This window comes from Peromyscus leucopus, chromosome 14, assembly GCF_004664715.2.
Source record: "Peromyscus leucopus breed LL Stock chromosome 14, UCI_PerLeu_2.1, whole genome shotgun sequence".
Classification (NCBI taxonomy): Eukaryota; Metazoa; Chordata; class Mammalia; order Rodentia; family Cricetidae; genus Peromyscus; species Peromyscus leucopus.
This window is the reverse complement of record NC_051075.1, coordinates 50252814-50276526: the sequence shown is the minus strand read 5'-3', so window position 1 is coordinate 50276526 and position 23713 is coordinate 50252814. Positions and strand designations below refer to the sequence as shown.

The following is a 23713-nucleotide window of genomic DNA, read 5'->3' as shown; positions in this document are numbered from 1 at the left end:
GAGCCCTAATAGGTCTTTGAGAGTAAGTCCAGAATGGCAGGCTCTCTGTCCATTACAAAGGCAGTCTTTATCACAGCCAGTTCCCAGGACTGGGTTTGAGTGGCAGCATCTCCTCCCTGCAGGGAGAACCATCAGAGATAGTGATCTGGAGACAGGAGGGAGCTTTGAGTTCCCCTGTCTGGCTGTGCCTCAGACATCAGCCTGCACAGGCCACAAATACAAAACAGAAGTCAGCCTGCTCAGTGGGAAACATTTTATCACTCTGGGTTTGTAGGTGATTTTAAAGAACTTCTTACAGGCCTATGGTTTCACTGAAAATTCAACAGGATTCATTTATCATGTTAAAAAGCATCCACTGCCGAGTAAGATAAGTTAGGCATCTGAAAGCACCAGCCAGCCAGACTCCAGGAAAGGACACAATGTGCCCTTCTACACAGTCACTGGATACTGGGGTCAGTTCCTCCCAGAGACAACCAGCTGGTTTCGGGTTTCGCTGGTTTGAAAGGAACAGTGCTTTCTAAGAGGATTAGAAAATCTGCTAGATTGTCACATTTTCTTCAGTTTAAAACTGTGCCACATGCCACCTGCTCTGTTCTCCTAAACTGTCAATGACTATAAACTTGATTTCTGCTCCAATTAAATCAAACATAGGTGGCGTTCTCTGAACTCAAGACTCCTCAAATCCTTCGCTAGTGACCACGTTTCCTGCTGGCATGTGAGGCACTGTGCAGGGGTTACGCAAGTGTAACACAAACATGTCCAGAGAAGGGGCAGGGGCCAGTGACACCCAGGTCAGGGTCAATGGCTTGAGCACCATGGGACTGTTAGCAGTGTTCAATGGAATAGATCTCTGTCTTCTCTGAGAGGCAAAAATACATCTGTGTGGGCTATGAATGGGAATATAGAATATTTAAATATAAAATGCAAAACAGTAACAATGAACTGAGAATTACCCTGGAAACAGGGTGGTTCTATGCAGTGTAAATTTTGTTGGTGAGTATGTCTGGGCTTTTCAGTAATGGAATACAGTCCTGTGTCTCAGACACGCTGATCCTTTGGGGCCCTGATCCACGTGTCTGGTCACATAGCAAATGTCTGGGTTTTTTTTTTGTTTGTTTGTTTGTTTGTTTCCTTGTTTGTTTGTATTGTGAGACAAGGCTACTATCTAGTGCTAGCCTAGAATTCACTCTGTAGACCAGTCTGGCCTCATACTCAAAGAGGTTCCACCTGCGTGTCTCCTGAGTGTTGAGATTAAAGGTGTGCACTACCAGGCCTGATAGTAGGCATCTATGTCTATAAAAATTGATGTTGGTCAGTCCAACGGGACAAAAGCTGGATCTCAGCAAAGTGAAGCCATTTTCAACCTGTATCAGAGGTGATGGGTGCACCCATTGATCTGAACCAACAGTACCAATCTGGTTCCTTTCACACAGCACCAAGAGACAGATACAATGTTAGCATTCTTGAATTTTGATATAGGGATGTTCAATTAGCAGTCTACTGAACTATTCCAATATCCAAAAAGACTCCACTCTCTGAAAGGGTTTGTTTCTAGGCACTGTGGTGAAGCAGAACAACCCGACTCACAAATTCCTGCAATCCTGGGAAGAGGGCAGAGCCAGCCAAGCTCAGGACCAGCTGACTCCATCTCAGTACTAGGGTCCTCGGGCACATCTTAGGGAGTCTCCTGTTTCAGGAACACTGGGTGACCAGCCCTACAGTGAATGACAACCTTGTCTGTATAAACCTTTAGGATTAAATGTCCAATCTAGATGTTTATGAAGTGTGAAATATTAAAAAGATCTTTCACTGTACCACTGTTCTTAAAGCATGGGACATGAGTTCTCCAGGGTCTCTAGACTCTTGTCTTCCGGTCATCTCCCTGAGAGCCAATGCCCACATCACATCAGTGGCACCAAGCCCTACCAGTACTCAGGATATACAGCAAATGTTGGGAGAGTTACAAGAAGAACCGGCTGCTTTATCCACCCAAGACTGTGGATGACAGACAGGCCCTCTCTGAGGACAAAGAGAACCACTGTTGGACAGGGGACGTCCCAGCAGCATTCCTGTCCTCCATGTGGCTTCACAGAAATGTACGTAAGCCTTAAAGAGACCACTGAAGTACCCAGTGTCTGATGCCACCCTGTGGAAAACAAGATCCACAGAGTCGTGAGTCCAACCTACCTGTTCTCTCCAGCAGTGACCCCCATGTGCAGGGAGGATATTCAAACATCTTGTGTTGATGGTTTTTTTTTTTTTTTAATCTATAAAATCTTTGAGAAGTTTTGTTTGTGCTTATCAGGACTCAAAAGTGTTAGGCTTCTTCCCATTCCAAACTGGGAATCAGAAAGAAAAGCCACAACCTTCTTCACTGTGCCATCCACAGACCTTAAGATCGTCAGCCAGTCTACCTCCTGAGCCTTGGCCGGTTTCATTATATGTTAGGTCCAGGATTGTTGGCTGGAATGAATGGAAAGAGTGGGAGGCATTCTTCCGTCTTTTCAGAAGCAAGAACTTGTTTTGAAAATGTTCTTCCATTGAGTTCCCTGGTTAGCTGTGGGGGGGGGGGGAGTTAATGGGGGCTGGTCGGTCTGCGGGGAGCTCCTCGGCCTGCTGGGAACAGGAATTCACAGACAGACAGACTGTTCACTTTGGTTTGGTCTCCATAAACAAAACTCTCTCAACCTCTTCCTAAAGATGAGTCTCTTTATTGTCTTCCAACGAGAATGGCAGAGACTGGGAAAACATCAGTACTGGAAACTTTTAAATGCTGGTTTGAAATTATGTCTTCATTGAGAATACAAACAAAAATGCAGTACAAAAGAAATAAAGGGAGGGAGGGAGGGAGGGAGGGAGGGAAAACATGGATGTTGGGCAGGGAAGTTTTTTTTGGCAGATATTTTCAAAATTATGTACACTTGCACAGATTATGTGCTAATCTATTTTTATCTTTGGCATAATGCAAATAAAATATTCCACACACATAATCTAATTTTATTCTAGGATATATTGTGAAAAAGTTCTCCAAAAATAAAAAGATTCATCTGATGGTATTAAACTGATAATAAATATATCTAACTTGACACTGAGATGAATTTCAATTACATAGGGAAAAGTCTTCATTAAAGCACATTCTGTGAAAGACTGAGATCAACTACATGGATCATAAAAAGAGAAACTGAAATTATTAATTCATCAGTGGTAGAGCACACAATAGAGTATTAACCAGAGTATAAATGACTAGACCTTTACATACACAGAAAGGTCCATAAAACATACTAGGTAAGCAGGAAGTGTCCAAGGAAATAGGAAATAAAACTCCACGTGTAAAATCTAAGAAATTTAAATTCTAGGGATGTCACTATTCTGTCAAAGTGTTATTCACAGAAAATTGGTTTTAGACAGAATGCTTCCCCATGGGTCATTTTTTTCAAAACAGGCTGCCTGAATACAGAGGACAGTGGCCGGTCAAACTCATTTAGCCTCACAATACAATCATGCACTGTGGCAGTGAACAGGCCAAGTCAGCAGAGTTCCATTCACAGCCTATCAAAGGATCAGCCTATCCACTATGAAAAAAGCACCGTCCTTTTCCAGACAGCCGTTCTTAGCATGTGCTGCAGGTGTACAGTAAAATGACTACACTTCCTCCTTACCTTCTATAATCTGAAAAGCAACTGTTTTCAAAATTGAGAAACAACACATTCTCATGTGGAGTTATTTTTAATGGACAACTTTTAAAATGGATGCTCATTAGGCAAAATCACAACTGGGTATATGTGACTTGACATTCCTAATGAAAGCAGGCCTGTTGATTCCTTCTACCACTAGAAGCGTGGCTCTGACATTTGTAAGTCAGTCCTATTCTATTTTCTTTGGGCTTAACACATTACACTTCACACTGGCTACTGAAGCCTCATCAGTGAGACTCAGATTCATCATTCCAGGCTCTTCCCCACTCAAGAGAAGGAGTAGAATGGGGCATACAGTATAGGGGTCAGGAATGTGGGCTATGAAGTCTGTGAGCCTGGATAATTCCTGTAAATTATTTCTCACAGTACCTGGCTCTGTCAGTGCTCATCAAAGCTCTCTATTTTTACTCCCCCTGTGCTGGAACACATTTGAGCTTTACCCAGCAGGTCTGCATAGAGAGGATGATTGGATCACGGGCCTGAGTGCAGGTGTCTGAGATGGTCTGCACTTGGCTGTGCTAGGGGGAGGTCTTTTGCTCCGCTCTTGGCATTCCTTTAAATACCTTAGGGCAGAGACAGTCAGAAATGATGGATTAGGATCCAGGTGCTTCTGAGTCTATCTTATATGTTCTATCTGCTTCTCTCCCCTCTATCCTTTAACTAATATTTCCTGCTGCTCCTACTCAAGAGTACTCTGGGGGAAGTGTGGGGGTGAGGGATGGCCCCCTGACCCCTGTATGTGTTTCACACTCCTGTTCAGTGGGCCGGCTTGCTGCTTGATGAATACACTGAACCTCCCTCCCACCCCACCCCCCACTACCGCCTTGTTCCTACTGACTTGGGTCTGGAACATCAGATCGTTTACTCAGCCTACTGCAAGCCTCTTCCCCTTCAAGAGGCACCTTGTTCTGATCCACGTCTCTCTTTGTCTGCAGGTGTATGTTAAGCTTGACCTCTGTTACAGCAATGTGTGACCCTGCATCTTCACGGGTATGGGCTGTGTACTAGCCTATCTGTTTTCCATAGGTTAGTGTGCTGTGCGCTGCACTTGCCTTTTGTTGGTTTGGCTGGTTTGGGTTTTTGGTTTTTGAGACAGAGTTTCTCTGCATAGCCTTGCCTGTCCTGGAACTCTGTAGACCATACTGGCCTGGATCTCACAGAGATCCGCCTGCCTCTGCCTCTACCTCCCGAGAGCTGGCATTAAGGGCGTGTGCCACCACCGCCGAGTGAATTTCTTTTTAAAGTACGTATCTCTAAAGGCACCTAAAGAATCGACTTCTCCAAGTGGCTCTCCCAGGCATTCGTGACTGCCTTGTGAAGTGTGCACCAGCAGGACTCCAGGCTGGAAGGCTATGCAGAGGACAAACAAGACAGAACCAGAGTGGGAGAGTGAAGAACAGCTGGGCACTCACCACACAGAACACCATGCTTTAATTGCTAGATCCCACCGTCTGTCGAAAATGGCTGCCTAACGGTGAAACCCTACTCTATAGGATAACACATTTAAGACACCTTTTCCAGAATAAAACCGGGGAGATCCACCGATGGCCATATTATAATGTTTAACTAAAGAAAACAATTACCATATATTATAATTAATAATTTATGAAGGAGGAAATATTTTAGTAACCAAGAAAAGGAAAGTGGTAATTACAGAATAATGGCCAATTCTGTGAATTAAATAAATGTAACTGAGTTAAACTCATTATGGCATTCCTATTACGCTTCCTGTGCTGGAGGGACCAGGAAATGCTCACGGCAGAGCAGCACCATCTGCGGCCCAACACGCCGCAATCACTATGAGGACACAGAAGGTGCCAGACGTCCCATAAAAATCCACAACTGGAGCATGAAATTTTAAATTTAATATGTTTAAAACAAGGAAAATGGTAATAAAGCACCTTCTTTATATGAAGTAATCTGTCCTGTAGAGATTGAGAATGTTAAGTAGATGACTATGTTATCAATGCCTGAGTGGGTTTCTCCCTCCTGGGTAAGTGCAGTAATTTGAACTAACTGAACTAATAAAGCTGAAGCAGCCACCCCAGGCCCTCCTCTTTCTTAATGTCCAGGATATGTGCTGGGAGACAGTCCTCAGGGTACTCCAGCTCATGTAGCAGCCACCTTCGGAAGCATTCAATGTGCTCCAAAGTTAAATGCTACAAAGATGGACACTCACAAGATTCTGTGTGTCTTCACCTGAAAGGACTTAGCTACAATGCATTGTGCGAAGCCTGAGAGAGAAAGGAGGATTCAGAAAGCTCCATCGACTTATCTTATATGCTCACTGAATGGATGAAGAGATTTAAAATACCTTGAAATTGGGTGTTCAATTTCAGTTTCATAAAAATCAGAATTTTTGATTAAGAAATATAGACAAAACTTGTTCACAAAATATTATTCAATACTCAGTCAAAATTTATATGCAAGGTCAAGCTACTTTTACTTACTACTAGGGTAAAATGAGACTAAAATGCTAACAGAAGTAAGATTAGCTGTGCGTTCAAATCCCTCCAAGCAGAACGTGGTCCACACTGTTAGACAGAGGTTTCAAGTCACAGCACCTTTTCCTTTCTGCGGTCTCTACACAGGTCATCTGATCACTTAAGCACCTTGACCAAAGGACATCATGACTGGGGACAGAAAAATGGAGCCAGCAATCTTGAGAATTTAAAGATGTTACACCATAGCTTTAAATTTCTGCACTTAAAACTCCTGGGTAAAATGCATCTTTGGCAGTACTGAAGAGTAGACTTTCTAAAACCTAAGCTTTTAGGAATGGCATGGTTAAGAGCTAACAGCACATGCTTGGAGCAGATGACTGTTTGAATCCTGGTTCTCTAACTTATAAACAGTGTGAAATTGAATTTATTATGTAATCTCTCCGTGGCTCAGATTCCGTATCTCTAAAATGGGGACGGTAAGGGATGGTAACAGTACCATTCTCTTAAGGTTGGAAGGTAAAATGGGATAACACACTTTAAGCATCCAGGAAAGAACCTAGTGAACACATCCAGTAGTGCTCACCATTATCATTCTAATTATTAGTAATGTAATATCACTATACTTTATGTTACTGTTAATACTGCCATGACTTTGGTCCACACATACTCAGAAACCCATCATGTGTGGGTGACCATGAAAAGAGCTGAGCACGGCTAACGCCCTCTCTCTACCAGCTTAGACACAGAGAAATCAGATGAAAAGTGGACAGATGAACAAGCCAAGAGTATCCTTTATAACAAATGGCACAGTTCTCCCCACCTAAGAACCATCACGAACTGTTCTGGAAACCCAGTAGGGAACCCCAGCAGCAAGGATGGGCTCCTGCAGGGCCACACGTACCCCTTGCTCGTCCAGTTTCATGAGCTGCTCCGTGACTTTGGGCGTGTTGAAGGCCAGACGCAGGCATTGCACGTTGAGCTCTGGGATCACGTGCTCCAGCACCTCCTTCAGAGGCAGTCCTCTGGCGGTTGAGTGCTTGGCTGTGGAGGGAATGGCGTCCTCCAGGACAGACCCTCTCAGCGTCATGAGCTACAGAAGAGATAAGGACTATGGTGAGGCTTCACTATAGCATGAGATACTGAATATGCCGTGGTTCTGAAGGCCTAGACAGTAGCTCTCTCCCAAGCTATGAAATGACTGGTGGTTGGTCAAGTCAGTGAGGTGGAGGGAGAGAGAGAATACAGAATACTCTGGGCATGAAAAATGAGGCCAACATTTCTAAGAACCTCTGAACAAGTTCAAACTAACTCATGATATATTTATTAGAGTATTGAGTTGTTCACTTAAGTGACCAAAGTAGCCTGCCCTTACAGAGCAAGGTCTCTGCATCACTGCACAGTATCAGGAAGCACACACACTAAGGGTGGGGAGCCTTCCCGAGAGACACTGTAAGAATACTTTTGAATGAGAAAAGGCAGGAGGGAGGGAAATGCTTTACATCCCCAACATGTGGCTGAGCATAAGCTGCTCATATCTTAGAACAGCAATGACTGCACTGGAGATGCCTTCTTCAAATATTTCTGGCTATTATCAAACACAAACTCAAGCAATGACACCCTCTATTAATAGTGATTTGTTAAAGAAATATAAACCCAGGCATGAGGCCTAAAGTGGTCTTGATTTTCAAAGTGTCATATGGCAAAACTGTTTGTGAATTTAACTGATGTTTGATGGTCTAAGAAATAAAATAGGAAGTAGATTTCCACTTGATAGGGAGGTTGTAAGGTGACAGCTGACAGAGTCCACGTTTGGGGATGTGTGTGGCATTGAACAGGGAAAGACGCGAGAAATACACATACGTAATTGAGGGAAGGCTGTTCCCTGAAGAAAACAAGACAATCTAAAGGCAGAGAAGAAGTGACAGCGGCTCAGGCCACTGGGGAAAACTTCAGGTGACATCAGAAATCGGTTACAGGAAAAGAGAGAAAAAGAAAGAAGGAAGCGAGTAAAAGAATAAAGGAACATTTCTACAAGAAGAAAGCGGCCAAGGAAACATGAGCAAAAGTGCAGAAAAAGGAAAAATCAGTGTCTCAATGGGAGAGGAAGTCAGCTGAGCTGAACCCGAGACAGGACAGGCAAAGCTGGGCAGTGGAGCTGGGGACAGAGGACAGAGGCACCGCAGCTCAGGGAGGGCTTTGTACCCCCGACTCCAGTGTGCAGTCATGCCAGGTGTTCCGAAGAAATGACGTGCACCGCTGGAGAAATTAAGTCAAGACTAAGATGGAATTCACGAGTCGGGAGCTCTACTCCACCTCTCCCCTGCAAAGGGGCTGCTTCACAGTACAGTAATGAAAACACAAGAGTCTGCCTCCTCGCGGGGCTACACTCGGGTGGGGAAACGCAACAAACATGCAAGACTGTGTTACGTCTTAACGGAAGGGCATGGAATCAGATACCAAATGGGAAGAGAGCAGAAAATTCAGACCCATGAACCACCACAGGGCCCTGGGGCTGAGGAGCACACGTCAGAGTGAGAACTCTGGGAGCCCTGGGCACACTTGAGGAGGCTGAAGCCACTGGGGGAGCAAAGCCCTGAAGTCCTTAGAGCCCAGTGGGAAGAACCCAAGTCCACGGAGAGGACAGAGCAGGGGAGTTACCGGAGGGGTCGGGGAGACTCCGGCATACTGGCTGCTAGGCAGACAAGTACTCGGGCTCTACTGAGAAGGACAGAGAAGCCAAGGACTCTGAAGAGATTCCGATTAGATTTCATAGAGATCCCCTACTGGTGAAAGGATGCAGAAGCAGGCCTGAGCCGTGGGGATGGAAGTGGTTGAATTCTAGACATACAGGATCTGAAGACAAGATTGCAAAGGTTGCTGGTGACAGACTAAACTGGGGCCAGGAACACGAAGAGGGGAGTCAAGTGTGGCATCAGGATTTCTGGCCCAAACAAACAGAATTACAAAAGTGGCCAGGGACTGAAGGTTATTCATGGGACCCTAAATGACAAGTGCAATGGTTTTCTGAAGAACATGTCATTTGGAATTTTCAGTTAAAGGCCAAGAGAAAGGCCTCGCCTGGTGAGGCCTGTAGGAAGAGGGTCAGGGCTGTGACTGGAAGACCAGAGGTGGGAAGCAGAGCCTGGACAGAGTTACAGCATGGGAGAAAGAGCCTAAGGGAAAAGTGGGGGCAAGTGGGGTTCAGGCAGGGGCCTCTGTACTGCACAGGCGCAGGGCAGAAGTTACCGCTGGACAGGAAAGAGGCATGCCAGGCAAGATTGGGGGCATCAGTGCAGGGCCTGAGAACAAGGGCTGACAGAGAAGACTCTATCTCAACTTTTCACATAGGTAGGGCAGCGACAAGATCATGGTAAAGGCCAAACCACACCACAGAAGAGGGGAGCTAGGCTGGAACTTCAACTGGAAGTGTGTGTGTGTGTGTGGGGGGCACACATTGTGGGGCGGGGGGCTTGCTAGAGAGTGAAAAAAGACGGCAACAGACGAACCACTTGGGAATAGGATGTGGGTGACTAAGAAGTCCAGTGGATCTGGGAAGAGAGAAAAGGGCTGACTGAGCCATCATCCGCTCTGACACAGGAAGCCCAGGAACACAGGCGGGCTCTTCGCTCCTCCCTGGCCACTGCAAACAACACATTAGATACAAAGGCCTTGCCTTTAAACCCCAATTTTTAATTTCCCCAGAGTTCAAGCTCAGAAACAATTAGGAAGTGAAGCCAAGCCCTGAAACTTGCCCTGTGTTCAACGAAGGAAACAAAGCCAAACGCTCTATTTACACTAATTTCAAAACCACTATTTTCTTGATACCACAGGGGTATTAGGGCACTGACACATAAGAACAATCTAAAGTGAATTAAGAGCGGAGGCAATACATTGATAACTGGAATAATTACACACATGCTCAGAAAGAAAAGGCAAGAAGAACCTCCGAGCCCCCAACGTGTCCACACGGATTTCTGGTTTAAATGCTTTGTAAGCTATTTTATTTTCTCTTTTTTAAAAGAGAGGTCCCAGCAAGCACTTTATCAGTTCAATTATCTTCCCAGCCCTGGGTCTTCTTTGTTCCAAGAAACTGTGACCTTGTCCTACTGAATATAATCCCAGCTACCGCTTCTGCTCCATTTCCCCTGCTGGATTAAGTCTCAAACCTTGCTCACCAACAACTTACCTCACTAGTTCTAAAAATGATGCGGTAGTTATACGGAGATCCATTTTCTTTCATTTCTTCTGGTTTTTCCCTTCGAATGCTCACAGCTACCGGACCAAGATTCTCATCAGCCCCAAAATAGTTCCAGTGTTCTTAGGTAAAATAAGATAAAACAATATTAGAAAATGCATTTAACACTGGAAATCATCATGTTCCATGTGGATTCAAGATCACTTCCCAGGAATTATCAGTAAGTTATAAGCATGTTTAATAAACATTATCATCCTTCACTGATATAAACACTAAGGCTACCTAGGGCTTGTTCTAGAGGAGACAGTACGGAGGCCTGCTGGGTTCTTACTACGCCACACTCACTATTCTAAGTTCTTCATGTGCCTTCTTCCCATGTCCCACCATTTTCATAGGCTACAGTTTATATGCACCGTGTGTTAGGGCTTTTAACATTTTATTTAGACATACAATAGAATTTGAGGCTCTGGAGGAGCTTTCTCCTGGGTTAAAGTGATATCCCTGCATGGGAAGGAAGAGCCACTTGGGTTCTATGTTCCCAGGCAGCCTATGCCAGATAAAGGAGCTCAGAGGAACAGGCCTCACTGTGCTCTGGGAGGTAGGAACCCAGGGTTCTTGGCCTTATCAACAGTTCCCATGGAATGAGACAAACTGGTCACATAACCTAGAGGGTACAGTGGACTTGGAGAACAGGCATCTCCTAGCCAACCAGTGTGCCCTGTGACGCGTATGATTCTCAATGCTCTCAACTGTTCAAGGACCCAAGCCTCAGCATGGCCTTGGTGGGGGTGGGGTAGAGAACTGGGAAAGTTTCCATCTAACAAGAAGGAGGTGGAGGTAGTCAAAGCAGAGTTAACTGGGAGTGGGGAGTGCAGATCAGTGATGGAGCGCTTGCCTAGTGTACATGAGGGCCTAGATCCAATCCTTAGCACTGAAAACAATTACTGACAGAAAATAATAAACTGATACTTACTGGCACTTGAAGATATACCTCTAAAAATTAAAACTGTTGATATGTGCATGAAATGTTCACAGATGAGGAAATCCATACAACACAAAAGTATGTGACAAGCAGAGCATATAACTTAGCTTTCAAACTCCCCAAACATTTGCTGTATGGTTGTTCTATGTCATCCACACGTGACATGACTAAATAAGTCATGACATGGTACATTACTGGCATACAAAAATGCATATTTAAAACATGTTATTTTCATACAAAATACATACGTATTTGAAAATCCATGAGAATAATAAGAAGTAATTTAGCATATCTAGTTGTATGGTTTTAAAATTTAGGAAATGCTCATGAAAATACTCTGCAAATAAATACAAATATACAATTATACAAGATAGAGTCAAACATTGTAGGCTCTAAAAGTATTATAATCCATGGAAATTCAAAATAAGAAAACACAATGGGAATACAGGCAACAAGCATTTCATACATGGACAACTGAGAAACAATCCATAAACACCACAAATTCAAACACTCACGTACACCCTCAAAGCACGGCACAGGAGAATCCCACTCACAGATTTTTACTCTTACTTTGCACACAATTCTAACCAGCGTGGTTGTCTGGTCTTCCAGCCCACAGCTCTATCCCGGTGTTGACAAAGTCCAGGGTCAGGGCATGCAGACAGCAATGCGATAGGACGACTGACGACGGGAAAACAGGAAGTGGGGAGACAGGAAGAGCGTGAACAAGTCGACAAGAACTTAGAGGAAACAAGACAGCATCGGGAGGGACCATTTACTGAGGAGCAACTACGAAACCCCCGCCATTCAATCCTCCAGTGCAGAACAATGGTGGGTCTGTCTGTCCAAGGGGCCTGTGGACCACACACTGTACTTCCTAGTTCATACACAGTTCACATGTCAGGTGGGTGGGATTGCTGCTTCAACTGCTGGGAAAATTCACAAAGACACAGCACTCCAGATTCGTCATCCGTAACCTCAACCTTGAGGCCTTCTCCTTTAGCCTGCCCTGGTCAGCTCTCTGCTTCTGCAGGGCTAATGCTTCCAACAGTGCCTGCCCCTCACTCCTTCCACGCAGCAAGCATTAATGCTGTCAACAGGAAAGCAGGGAAGCAGAGGAGTTCGGAAGCAAATGCACAGCCCGCCACCCTGATGCACACGGATTTTCTTTAGCCAGACTCTCATCCCCTCCATCCTGGCCTCCGCTCACTCTGCACTTCCAGGAACAGACACGTGCGCCTCCCTGTTTATCTGTAACTGATTCCTCTCTAGCTGCTCTTTCCCAGTACTCCATCTCTAGTCACCCTTCAAAACTAAACAGTCCTTTCCTCGTTCTCCCACCGGAAACTTCTGTTTAGATCTTCACTTTAGAGCCCTGTAGCTCACTTCCACTACATGGCTGCCTCAGAGTGAGAACAACCAGAGCTTTTTTTTTTCACTTTGTTCAAACTCTGGAACATCTAGTACAGATGGTCATTTTTTTAAGAACACTCTTACTCACTGACTAATATGAAATCACCTTCTTCTGATTATTCTTCAACCGCTTTGGCTGTTTTTGCTTGATTTTATTTCTTATTCTTGAATAACCCATTCATTCCCAGGTTTTCAAGTGCTAGTTCTATGTGAACCTTCCCATGGGAACTAGACAGCACTCCTAGCCACCCCTGTTCCAGCACCCACCACATGCACCCAGGTGCCTGCACGCCCTCTGACTCGACCCCCTAGCCATCTCTCAACTGTCTACTGTCTTGCCCCTGCTCAGTGTACTCAGGTTTGCCTTATTTGCTGTCCTCCAAGTTCGCAGGGCAGCTAGACACTCCTTTTCAAATGCGATTCTGGCCAATCACCACGAAGCTTTAAATCCACGCATGGGTTCTCAGAGGCCTTGGATATTTTTCATGGCTTCCTTAAAGGTCATTATGACCTGTCACTAGCTGGAGCCATTCTAGACCCAGACTTCTCACAGCTGAGGGCCATTTAAACTTCTTCAGGTGTCCAAACTCCCACGGCCATACTTCATTTGACTTTATTTTTGACATCCCTTTATTCGGTCTCACCTGGAATGCCCCTGAGGCGTCTTCTAAAAGAAGAGTGGGAAAGCGGAGTGCACTGGAGGAATTTACAGAGTAAAACTAGTACTTTGAAAGTATTAAGAATTCCCAACAGATTAGTGAAGACAAATATTTCATATATCTCAAAGATAAAGGTGTAGAAGCATTATAAAACAAAAAGCACCAATTTAAACATCTTTCATATTAATTGGGAGATAAAAGTATTATTTTAAAAACAAACTAAACCCTATATAAAATAAACTATAATAAAACTAGAGACTAAAAATGAAAATTACATTTCTTTTTGGGCGTGTTTTCCCATCTATTTCTGAGTCGTGCTTGGGGAATGGGCTAATCGTCAACCAATTTCAAACACTTTCCTCAGACTCTATCTTCGAACACACCCATCTCTGGTCTGATAAGGCCAGAGATCTCTTTGAATTTCCATGCCTCTTTATGTAGACACATGATTTTAAAAACGGAAACAAGGAATTCTAGCTATTATTTCGATTGCGGCGTCTTGGTCAGTCTCCATCTGTGTCAGCTCCACTGGTACAGACAGAGGTTCTGGTGTGGTTCCCAGAGGCTCAGACTCCGCAAGTTCAAAAGGTCTCATGCCGTGTAAGAAGTACACAATAAAAGCCATGTCAGCACACAGCCCCTCTTTTTGCCTATGGAATTATGAGAACAGAAGTAAACCTCTCATGCAAACAAACACAAGTTCCCTCAATTCACATCCTAATGTGATGCACTGTCCCCAGGAGAGAAGAGCTTACTTAGTTCACCAAGCCAACATAAATTGAATTTTAGATTTCAGATTCTGATCTCAAGACAAATGTGCCAGATTCTACCTGTTCAGTCTAGCCTCTGGCTATGTCTGGCTCTGTCCATCCATTTCAGTATCTTCCTCTCTGCATCCCAGCCTTGGTTCAGGATGCATAAATTATAATAACTAAAATTTCTTCCCTTCTTATCAGCCATCTCCCTCCACTCTTGTCAAGAACAGACAGGGAGCCTTTCCAGGAAGATGCACAGTTGGCTCTGCCTTTCTTCTGGGGTGGGAAAATGAGAGGAAAAGGAAAGCAAAGGAGGACACTGGACAGGGAATTTAGGGTGAACAAAGTTAGAGGAAGAGCAGAGAGCATGGGGAACTGCAGACCTGAGTGGAAATGCTGCTGGTGGATGACTTAACACGGGCACTACATCACCAACCACAGCAGTATTGTAGAGTCAGCACAACGACATGAAGACCCAGCACACCATCGTCATCCTTTTAGAGGCATGGCAACGGGAGTTTCTGGACAGGCACAAGCACAAACCACCAGAATCCGGCATATCCACTAATGACATCAAAGCTCATTTTCTTAGCAATTATGATTGCACTATCTTCCCAGAAGTCTCCAAAATCTTATAAACAGCAAAGAGTTAAACACATTTGGTGGCCAGAGGGATGTGCTATTCATTTAGAGCACTGTTCTGCTTACTCCTGATTTGCAAAGTGTGTGTGTGTGTGTAGACTTATTAGTGTCATCCCATAACACTGATTACTCCCAATCTTCACTGCTCATAATGAACATTCTAATAGATGTTTATCCTCAAGTTTTTTTTTTTTGTTTGTGTATGTGTGGTGTACATGTGTGGAGGTATGCTCACATGTATGTGGGCACATATGCTGTGTGTGAATGCATGTAAAGGCTGATGTTGGATATCTTCCAAGATGGCACACCATTTAAGTATCGAAGCAATGTCTTTTGTTGTACCAAGAGCTGGCAATTTGGCTGTATAGCTAGCCAGCTTGCCCAGGGGATTCCCAGGCTCCACCTCGGTGGACTGGGATTATAGGCAGGCCACCAAGCCCACTGATGCTTTACATGGTTTCTGGGAAGCCACACTCAGCAGCCGACACACCAATTACAGAGCCATGTCTGGAGCCCCTAAAGTTTTCTTATGGATTATGAAGTCTAACAAGATAGTACACAGAACACTCAGGAATTCTACTGTTTCTGGGACATTCCATATAAAGAGATTTATTTATGGTCAGCACATTCACAATTATAACAAGTATTTGACATTCTTAAAGAGAAGACAGGTGAAGTAGTTGGAGACTCTAGTAACTGCATCAAATACAGGCACTCCATTGTGCCTAAGCTATGTGCACACACATGTGCAGTCAAAAAAGCCATGCCTGGCATTTTAACTGTAAAGGAGGAAAGGAAAGCTGAGCCACAAGAGTGAGCTTCTACTGCAGTTTCTGGATTGTTCATGCTGGTTTCATTGTTGTCTGTTTATTAGTATTTCAGTTAAACAGTTCCTTAGGGACATGACACTTGCAACTGAGAATTATGAACAGTTAAGATATACCTTAATTTTTACTCAATGATTTACAAAATTATAATTTATGGCCTAATATTTATATATAATCATCGACTTAAGATTTTAAATGTGGGGGAGGCACTGCCAGCCACCGCCATGACAAGCAGCATGTGAAGATGCCGGTAAGCCACGAGCCACGTGGCAAAGTATAGATTTATAGAAATGGGTTAATTTAAGACATAAAAACAGTTAGCAAGAAGCCTGCCATGGCCATACAGTTTGTAAATAATATAAGCGTCTGTGTGTTTATTTTATAAGTGGGCTGTTGAACTGCCGGGGCTTGGTGGGACCTAGAGAGAAAACTCCAGCTACAAATGGTGCCCAACGTGTTGGCAAGAGTTTCCACCTAAAACATGAGTAAGAGATTCTAAAACATAGCTAAAAACAGTTCCTAGTTGTCTCTTTCAAGCCAGCGGCAGCCTGTGTGTTTGAGCTACTATCTACTATGGCAGGTTCCTGGCGTGTGTGCTCCACCTGCAGTATGGCGGGAATGAGGCCTCTGCAAGTGGCACATTAAGCTGCGTGATGGATTTAGCCTTTGCTAGTACAAAACAAAAAGAGGTTTCTGGGCTACACACTGCTTTGATAGAAGCATAGACCCACTATTTCTGAGAGTTGATGGCTCCCAGAGCTGGCGGAAAACGTACCACTGCCATGTTGGGAAGCTCAAGTGGGCAGAACCAGCAGCCACAGTGCCGTTTCAGTCTTAGAATGCTGCAGTTTAAAGCAATAGGTTCACAATAAGACTGATTCAGATAAAATAGTTTACAACGTGTGTAAAAATGTATGTAGGTGGGCTGGAAGAGATGGCTCAGAGGTTAAGAGCACTGACTGCTCTTCCAGAGGTCCTGAGTTCAATTCCTAGCAACCACATGGTGGCTCACAACCATCTGTAATGAGATCTGGCACCCTCTTCTATACACATAATGAACAAATAAATCTTAAAAAAAAAAAAAAGAACAATGATACAAAGCATGAAAAAAAAGAAAAAAAATGTATGTAGGCTTGAAAAAGAAAGAAAAAGGAATATATACAATTATATAAACAAATAGATAGTTTTTAAAAATAAAGTCTTGAAAGAAACAGTAAAGGTAATAAGCCACATAAAGATGGCTATCACACAGAGAATCTGGATTATGTTCTCTTTGATATTTGTAACTAAAAAAAAAAAAAACCATTTGATTGTAAAAGCTGTTGAGTTATGCCAAAATGTATACTTTAAAGGTACCTTGACTTCAAAATTTAGATGTAAGGATATGTTGCTTTGGAAAGAAGGCTCTGCTTTTGTTTCCACAGAAAGCCAAAGGCTATGGATTTGTTCCAGATTAAGATACATCAGGTTTGACCAGCCAAGCCCCCCAGAATGGTCTCCAATGACACCATGGCCCAGATGATGCAACATCCAAAACAGTTTCAAGACAACTGGCTCAAATGATATACCCTCACGGACTACATTGTACAGGTGAAGAGATGAGCTCCACTCTCTATTGAGGACAGAGGACCAGGGGCCACTGTACAGGTGAAGAGATGAGCTCCACTCTTTATTGGGGACAGAGGACCAGGGGCCACTGTACAAGCCCAAACTGGAATCATCTCACTGTTGCTCATATCTCACATTTTATTTTGGGTTCCTAGTTACGCTGCTGTCATTACAGGTTCCCTCTATGAACTTTGACCTTTAATATTTTCATTCACTGGAGAATCTGAACGAAACTAGGAAGGTGCCTGAGTAGAACACAGGTTTCTCTGAAGCTCTTTCATTTCTGCCTGGGTTGGGTCCAATCAGTTCCTGTTTTGTTTTCTTACTATGAATATTAACATTGGAGAAGATAGAGCTAGAAGAACTAAATACTGTAAATAGCAGCAGCAGCAGAAATAAAAGTGGGAAGCAGCCTGCTTTTAAAATGAAAGCTACATTGGCAGAAGTGGAGGTAAGAACAGGCCAGCTGTTTAAAGAAACTTCCTGAGAAGTGTGCCACTTGAAAGTCTCTCTGTCTCATCCCCCAGGGCTTATTCTAATTGTAAGAGCAGAGCTTCCATGAGAACTAAGTGCCCAGGACTGGAAACCATAGTTAAAAGGTCAGGGAACCGATGGGGACATCTGCACAGGGCTGCCGCAAGCCAGGGTTCTGTCCCGAAGCACTGCACTGAGCCTGTGATTACTGATGTGCACAAGTGAGTGCCCACACTTAGGAAATGCTCGGGATTCTGAGGTTCCAAATAATCTCTCCACAGGTAACTCTTGAAAATGGAGTGGTGGACATGGTGGTATTCCCCACAATCCCCACACCTGGGCACATGCCACAGGAGGATCAATTGGTTGAGACACTGAAACCTTTTCTAGAAAGGACAGAGGGAGGAAGACGGGGGTGGGGGGGTGGGGGGGGAAGGGGAGGATGGAGAGAAAGTGGAATAGAGTCTTGCTGCTTAAAACATTTTTGAGGAATGGAGATCTATCTCAGTGGGTAGAGTGTCTGACTAGCAATCTGAAGTCTCTGGGTTCAATCCCTAGAATTGCAAAAATCAATCCATTAATCAACCAATCAACTAAAACAAAACAGAATTTACTTAAGCAGGCCCCAACAGTCTCCTTACTTGCTACAAAAATGGCAAATTTTATTATTATATTGACCTTAATAAACTGCATCAAAATGATCATAGCAAAAATATAAAGAAAACTATTTAAATAAAGGGCAAATGAATAACAGGATCATGAGTGTTCTACTGACTGCCATCAGCCTATGGCAAATGTCTAACAATTATCTTTCAAAAATTACATTTCACAGTGTTAAAAAAAAGTGTATCAGTTCAAAGTAGCTAAGAGAATGCTAGAGTTCAGATGTAGAGGATCCATTCGCTTGTGTATGCCAATCCACAATAGTGAAAACTCAGACTCAGTGAGGATGCCTATGCCTACAGACATCAACTGGTAGTTGGTTTACTCCCACAAAACCACCATAAGCACACAGTTCCTTGAAGTCTTGTTTCTTGAAGAGAAAAGAAAAGGAACTTCACACTCCAAGGGTCTGGAGAATAATAGCAAAAGGCCACATACACAGGGGACTCTCAGCCATCGTACCTAATGCTATAACAGGACACCCTAGTCGCTCAGCTCATACTACACAGTAGCACCAAACATTCACTTCTAAGACATTTCCCAAACAACCTAATCTGTGGTCCTGATTGTTGAGGTGAGTTTGGATTGCTGTGGTTCAATACATCCCCAAGGTGTCCCACAGAAACAAGAGTACCATGGTGACTGGATGAGCTCTGGGCGAGGGCCTGAGCCTTGGACGGACAGTCAAGGGTCCTTGACGGGCAGGACAGGGAAGAAATGCTGCAGCAGGGGCTGGTGGGAGGAAGGAGGCACATCCATGGTTACCAGTGAGGGTTTCTACCCTGTTCCCCGCTTGCTGCCCTTTCACCACGCATTGACACGTCCTGGTGGAGTGGTCACATTTCCCCAGTAGTAGCCCTCAGCCTTCTGTGCTAGGGAGGCCACCTGAGGCCAGAGCCCCTCAGAGCTGCAAGGGAAGAACTCATAGATAGGTACTAAATAGTATACGAACAACTGAGTAAGTAAATAAATGAACATGTGCTTATTTCTATATTCAACACCAGTGCAAAAGTGTTTGGGGTAGTCCTGAGAATAGAAAATAACTTTATTTTCTGTATTCCCATACTATTTCCTGTAACAAGCAAGCCTATCTATGCTTTGAAGGGAGTTGTTTTTTATTTCTGTTTTGAGACAGGGTCTCTCTATATAGCCCTGGCTGTCATGGAACTCACTACAAAGACCAGGATAGCCTGGAACTTAAACCTGCCTCTGCCTCTGCGTGCTGGATTAAAGGTGTGTACCACCATATCCAGCTCTAGTTATACTTTCGGTCTGAATCTTTTTTTTAAAGTTGGCTCTTTTTCTGGGTAGAATGAAGCCTCTGTGAGGGCCTCAAGCTCCTCTATCTGCAACAGCCATTGAGAGGCAACACTGATTTCCCTTTAGGAAGAACTTGCCGTTGGTTCAGCCTGCAGGAAAAGCAATCAGCTGAGTCTCTGGCCTCTGGATCTGTGGCAGTTAGACAGCTGAGCTACAGTCTGCCAAAGCAGCCCTTAGTTGGTACCTGAGCATGAGGCATAGGGGTGTGGCAGGAAGTGGTATGGCCAGGCATTTGCCCCACTGTTGGGGACTTTCCTGATGTTCTTTCTCCATTACATTGGCTAAAATGTTTGTTAATATGAACCCTGTCGGAAGCTCTTCTGGCCTAATCCAGAAGACTGGAAACTGGAAACTGCCTCCATTCCCCTTTTCTCTTATGCCGCCTCACTGGCTGAAGGGCTTCTCCACATGCTCTGCTTCTCCACATGCTCTGCTTCTCCACATGCTCTGCTTCTCCACATGCTCTGCTTCCTTTCCCTTCCGGACTCGACAGGTGTCATCACCAGGCACCAGCCTATCTGTTCCTTTCTCATCATCTGCTTATCAGACAACCTGACTGGCTAAATGAAAGACGGTCCTGGCAAAGGCTGGATTCTGAACAGGGAAGATTGTGTATAGCAAGAAAGACTCAAAAATCTATTGCTATAATTCTAACCACAGACAGACAAGAAGGACCTGCAACTATGTATAGGGTTGGTAATGGGGCATAAAGAACCTTAGTTACAATCTACTGAGACTCTAGTCGCCTTTAAAAATGATTAGAGGTTGAGAACAATGCCAAAAAAGGAAGGAGAGCAATGCCAAAAAAGGTCTCAACTTCTGTGGCATGTCAGAGAGGGCAACTCAAAGCCATTCCAGTGCAGGCAGGGAAGAGCCACTAAGACTCAGCAAGAACCGAGAAAGCCTGGAAGTAGAGGTATATGACATGGATAATCAATGCAATTCAATACAGTTTTTGGAAAGGTTTTTGAGGCTACTGATAACTGGGGCATATGGAAAAATCACACTAATGAGGCAGAATAGGAAAACAGAAGCTGAATGTAAAAGCAAATGCATTTGTTATATTGAAGGTTGAATACGTGAATACTAAAATTGGTTATGAGTTTTCAGATAAGTTAGAATACATTAAATAAAATATACACAAATATACCTGCCATCAAAAGGTAGACATTTGATAAAGTCTGAAAAGAACTTCTGGCATCAAATTCTAAAATAAATCCCTCCTATGAGACTTTCTACATAGAAAATAGGCAGTATTTTCACCTCCAATTTTATTGCCAAACAAACTGCATTTTTATATGAATGGATCTGAAAGGATGGCTTTGAATAAAGCCCTGTGTCTGAGCTGGTGGGGTCTTCTGATGGCCCATTTGATCTATAAGAAAATGGAGGAGAGTGAGTACATGCCCTTCCTGTACCCCATAACCTCTGAGCTCAATCACTTTGTGGGTAAGAGAGAGGCTCTGAATAATGAGGTTCAAGAGGCTGGGGAACCACAGTCAAGGAAGGAGAGAATGCTTGTTTCCAAAGAAGCAATGTGTGTGATGGCCTGGAAGCCTTAAGCAGATAGAAAGATGGCAGCCAGCGGGTACAGAGACACCTGCCTGTATTTCCAGCTACTTAGGAGGCTGAGATAGAAGAGTTGGGCCTAAGAGTTCAGGGCTAGCTCAGGCAACACAGTGAAGCACCACCTCAAATCAAAGAGGTTAGCAACATGTACCTAGGCAAGCTTCTCAACAACAAATTCATGCCCCACATTGTAGTAGAATATTTCAAGTCGTGTTACTTTTGTTCAGGTTGCATTTGTTTAACTCTCTGAGGCTGTGTTACTTTGCCTGTGTAAAACACCTGATGGTCTAATAAAGAACTGGCCAATAGCAAGGCAGGAGAAAGGATAGGTGGGGCTGGCAGGCAGAGAGAATATATTGGAGAAGACTGGGAGGAATGCAAGATCTAGCAGACAGAGAAGGAGGACAACTGCAGGGGCCAGCCACCTAGCTACACAGCAAGCCATGGAGTAAGAGTTAAGATTTGCAGCAGCAGTTAGAGAAAAGGAAAAGTCCAGAGGTAAAAGGTAGTCAGGATAATTTAAGATATGAAAGCTAGAAACTAAGCCAAGCTAAGGCCAGGCATTCATAAGTAATAATAAGCCTTTGTGTGTGATTTATTTGGGAGTTGAGTGGTGGGCCCCCCAAAGACCAAAGACCAACCTACAACAAAAAATTGGTGCCCAACATGGGGCTAAAGTAAAAAACAAAAACAAAAACAAAAACGAACCAATAATACCACATTTCTGTGAGGGAACATACACTTACACACTTACTTTCAAATGAGCTGGACAACTGGCGTAATCTTAATAAAAACGAATTACAATACCCATGGAAGGTGAAGTTAACTGTTACCTTTAAGAGTACAGTATGCTTGGGAGCACAGTCTTGTTGACTGTACCTGAAGATTAAATGATCTACCTCAGAAAATTAAAACACAAATAAGCACCCAGAAAGAACCCTTAACACTAAGGAACCTCCACAGGACTTTTCTCAACAACATAAGCAGCCTTAGGGATATTTTGTGTTTGTTCCATGTACTCTCCTTTCTTTCTGATCCAAGGCCCAGCCTCCTCTATGAGAACTAACTTCTCCAAGGTGCTTGCTCTTGCCCACACAGAAACAAGTCTCAGAGTTTAATTGCTGAACTGGGGACTAACCAATAACTGGGATTCTCAATCTATTAAAATAGGCTACATGGCCTCCACCTTCCTCAAATCCCCGTTAGGTCTGCTCACATTAGGCAGTGAATGCAGGCATGCCTGTCCTCCACAACCTTAAAGGTCTTTGTTCACATCTCTTCTAGAAACAATGGAAGACCTAACTCCACAGAGAAACAGACCAGCCATCTGCCAGTTGTTAGCATACACAAAGGCTACATACATGTACCACATCGCCAGGGCAAGACAGTTAATTCTGAAAAACATCAGATAAGCAGGTGACCTGCCTTACCCATAAAGTGTACATGAACACAGAAGAACTCTTGAGAATAGGAGAATACTATGTGTTTTAGCGTAACTTATTTGTTAACAGGGTGCGTTCAGCTATCTGCGACTAGGGAGTTTAGCTGGAAGTTGTGGAGCTGGTCTGGGTCTTTGGCTCTCAGTGCCCTCTTTTGCTCCGCTAATGACCTAATGACACTCATTTAATAGACTGGAACATAAAACACAGCTCTTGATAGCAAAACAGAATACATCAGTGCAGAAGCTGTCACTTTTGTACAAATAATGGTGTGTGCCATGTTCTAGAGAGCAGCTGTTAAAGATGGCTGACTACAAGATGAAAAGAAAGAGAACTAGCCTGTTGTTTGAATCTTAGATGGTCTTTTAATAGAAAACCCAGAGCCAGGTATCAGGGTGCAAGCTGAAAGATCAGAGAAGCAGAGCAGCAGCCACTAGTTCTTACCTCTATGAAATCCTCAGCCTTAAGAGAGTGAGTTCCTGTCTCCTCATGCTTTATATCCCTTTCTCTGCCTTGCCATATTACTTCCTGGGATTAAAGGTGTGTGTGTTTCCCAAAGGCATGAGATCTCAAGTGCTGGGATTAAAGGTATGTGCCACCACTGCCTAGCCTCTATGTCTACTCTAGTGGTTAGCTCTGTCCTCTGATCGATCCTCAGGCAAGTTAATTAGGGCACATGGTACATCACCACACCAGCCTTTATAGGAACAACTGAAATCTAAATTTTCTCCTCAGTGACCATCACAGGGCCCAGCATACTCAACTGTGTGCTTGTGCATGCACATGTGTGTTGCATAAAAAGGAAGGTAAGAACAATAAAAATCACTGGCTTAGAGTCGTTGGTTTTATTATTTGTTTTCCATCAGATGGTCTATAATGGCAGTTTCTCCTGGCCACTAAGCAACAGGAAACCTGCCTTACCAGAGCACCTTTATAACCTGGCACCAAGCAATGCCCCATCCTCCCCCTCCCCCTCCCCCCTCTCTCTCACACACACACTTTTAATCACTGTCTCAAAAAATACTACC

The 23713-nt window shown here is 43.9% G+C and overlaps 1 protein-coding gene across 9 annotated transcripts in view; it reads right to left on the bottom strand.

Moving 5' to 3' along the window:
• Window positions 1-23713, bottom strand: part of Sipa1l1 (signal induced proliferation associated 1 like 1) — a 300159-nt gene that overhangs the window by 81677 nt on the left and 194769 nt on the right. For all 9 annotated transcript variants that reach the window (XM_028877330.1, XM_028877339.1, XM_037210693.1 and 6 more), the window contains 2 exons: window positions 10326-10456; window positions 7041-7229 (listed from right to left, as the gene is read on the bottom strand). In XM_028877330.1, the coding sequence (XP_028733163.1) occupies window positions 7041-7229; window positions 10326-10456 (320 nt within the window). The remainder of the gene's footprint in view (window positions 1-7040; window positions 7230-10325; window positions 10457-23713) is intronic.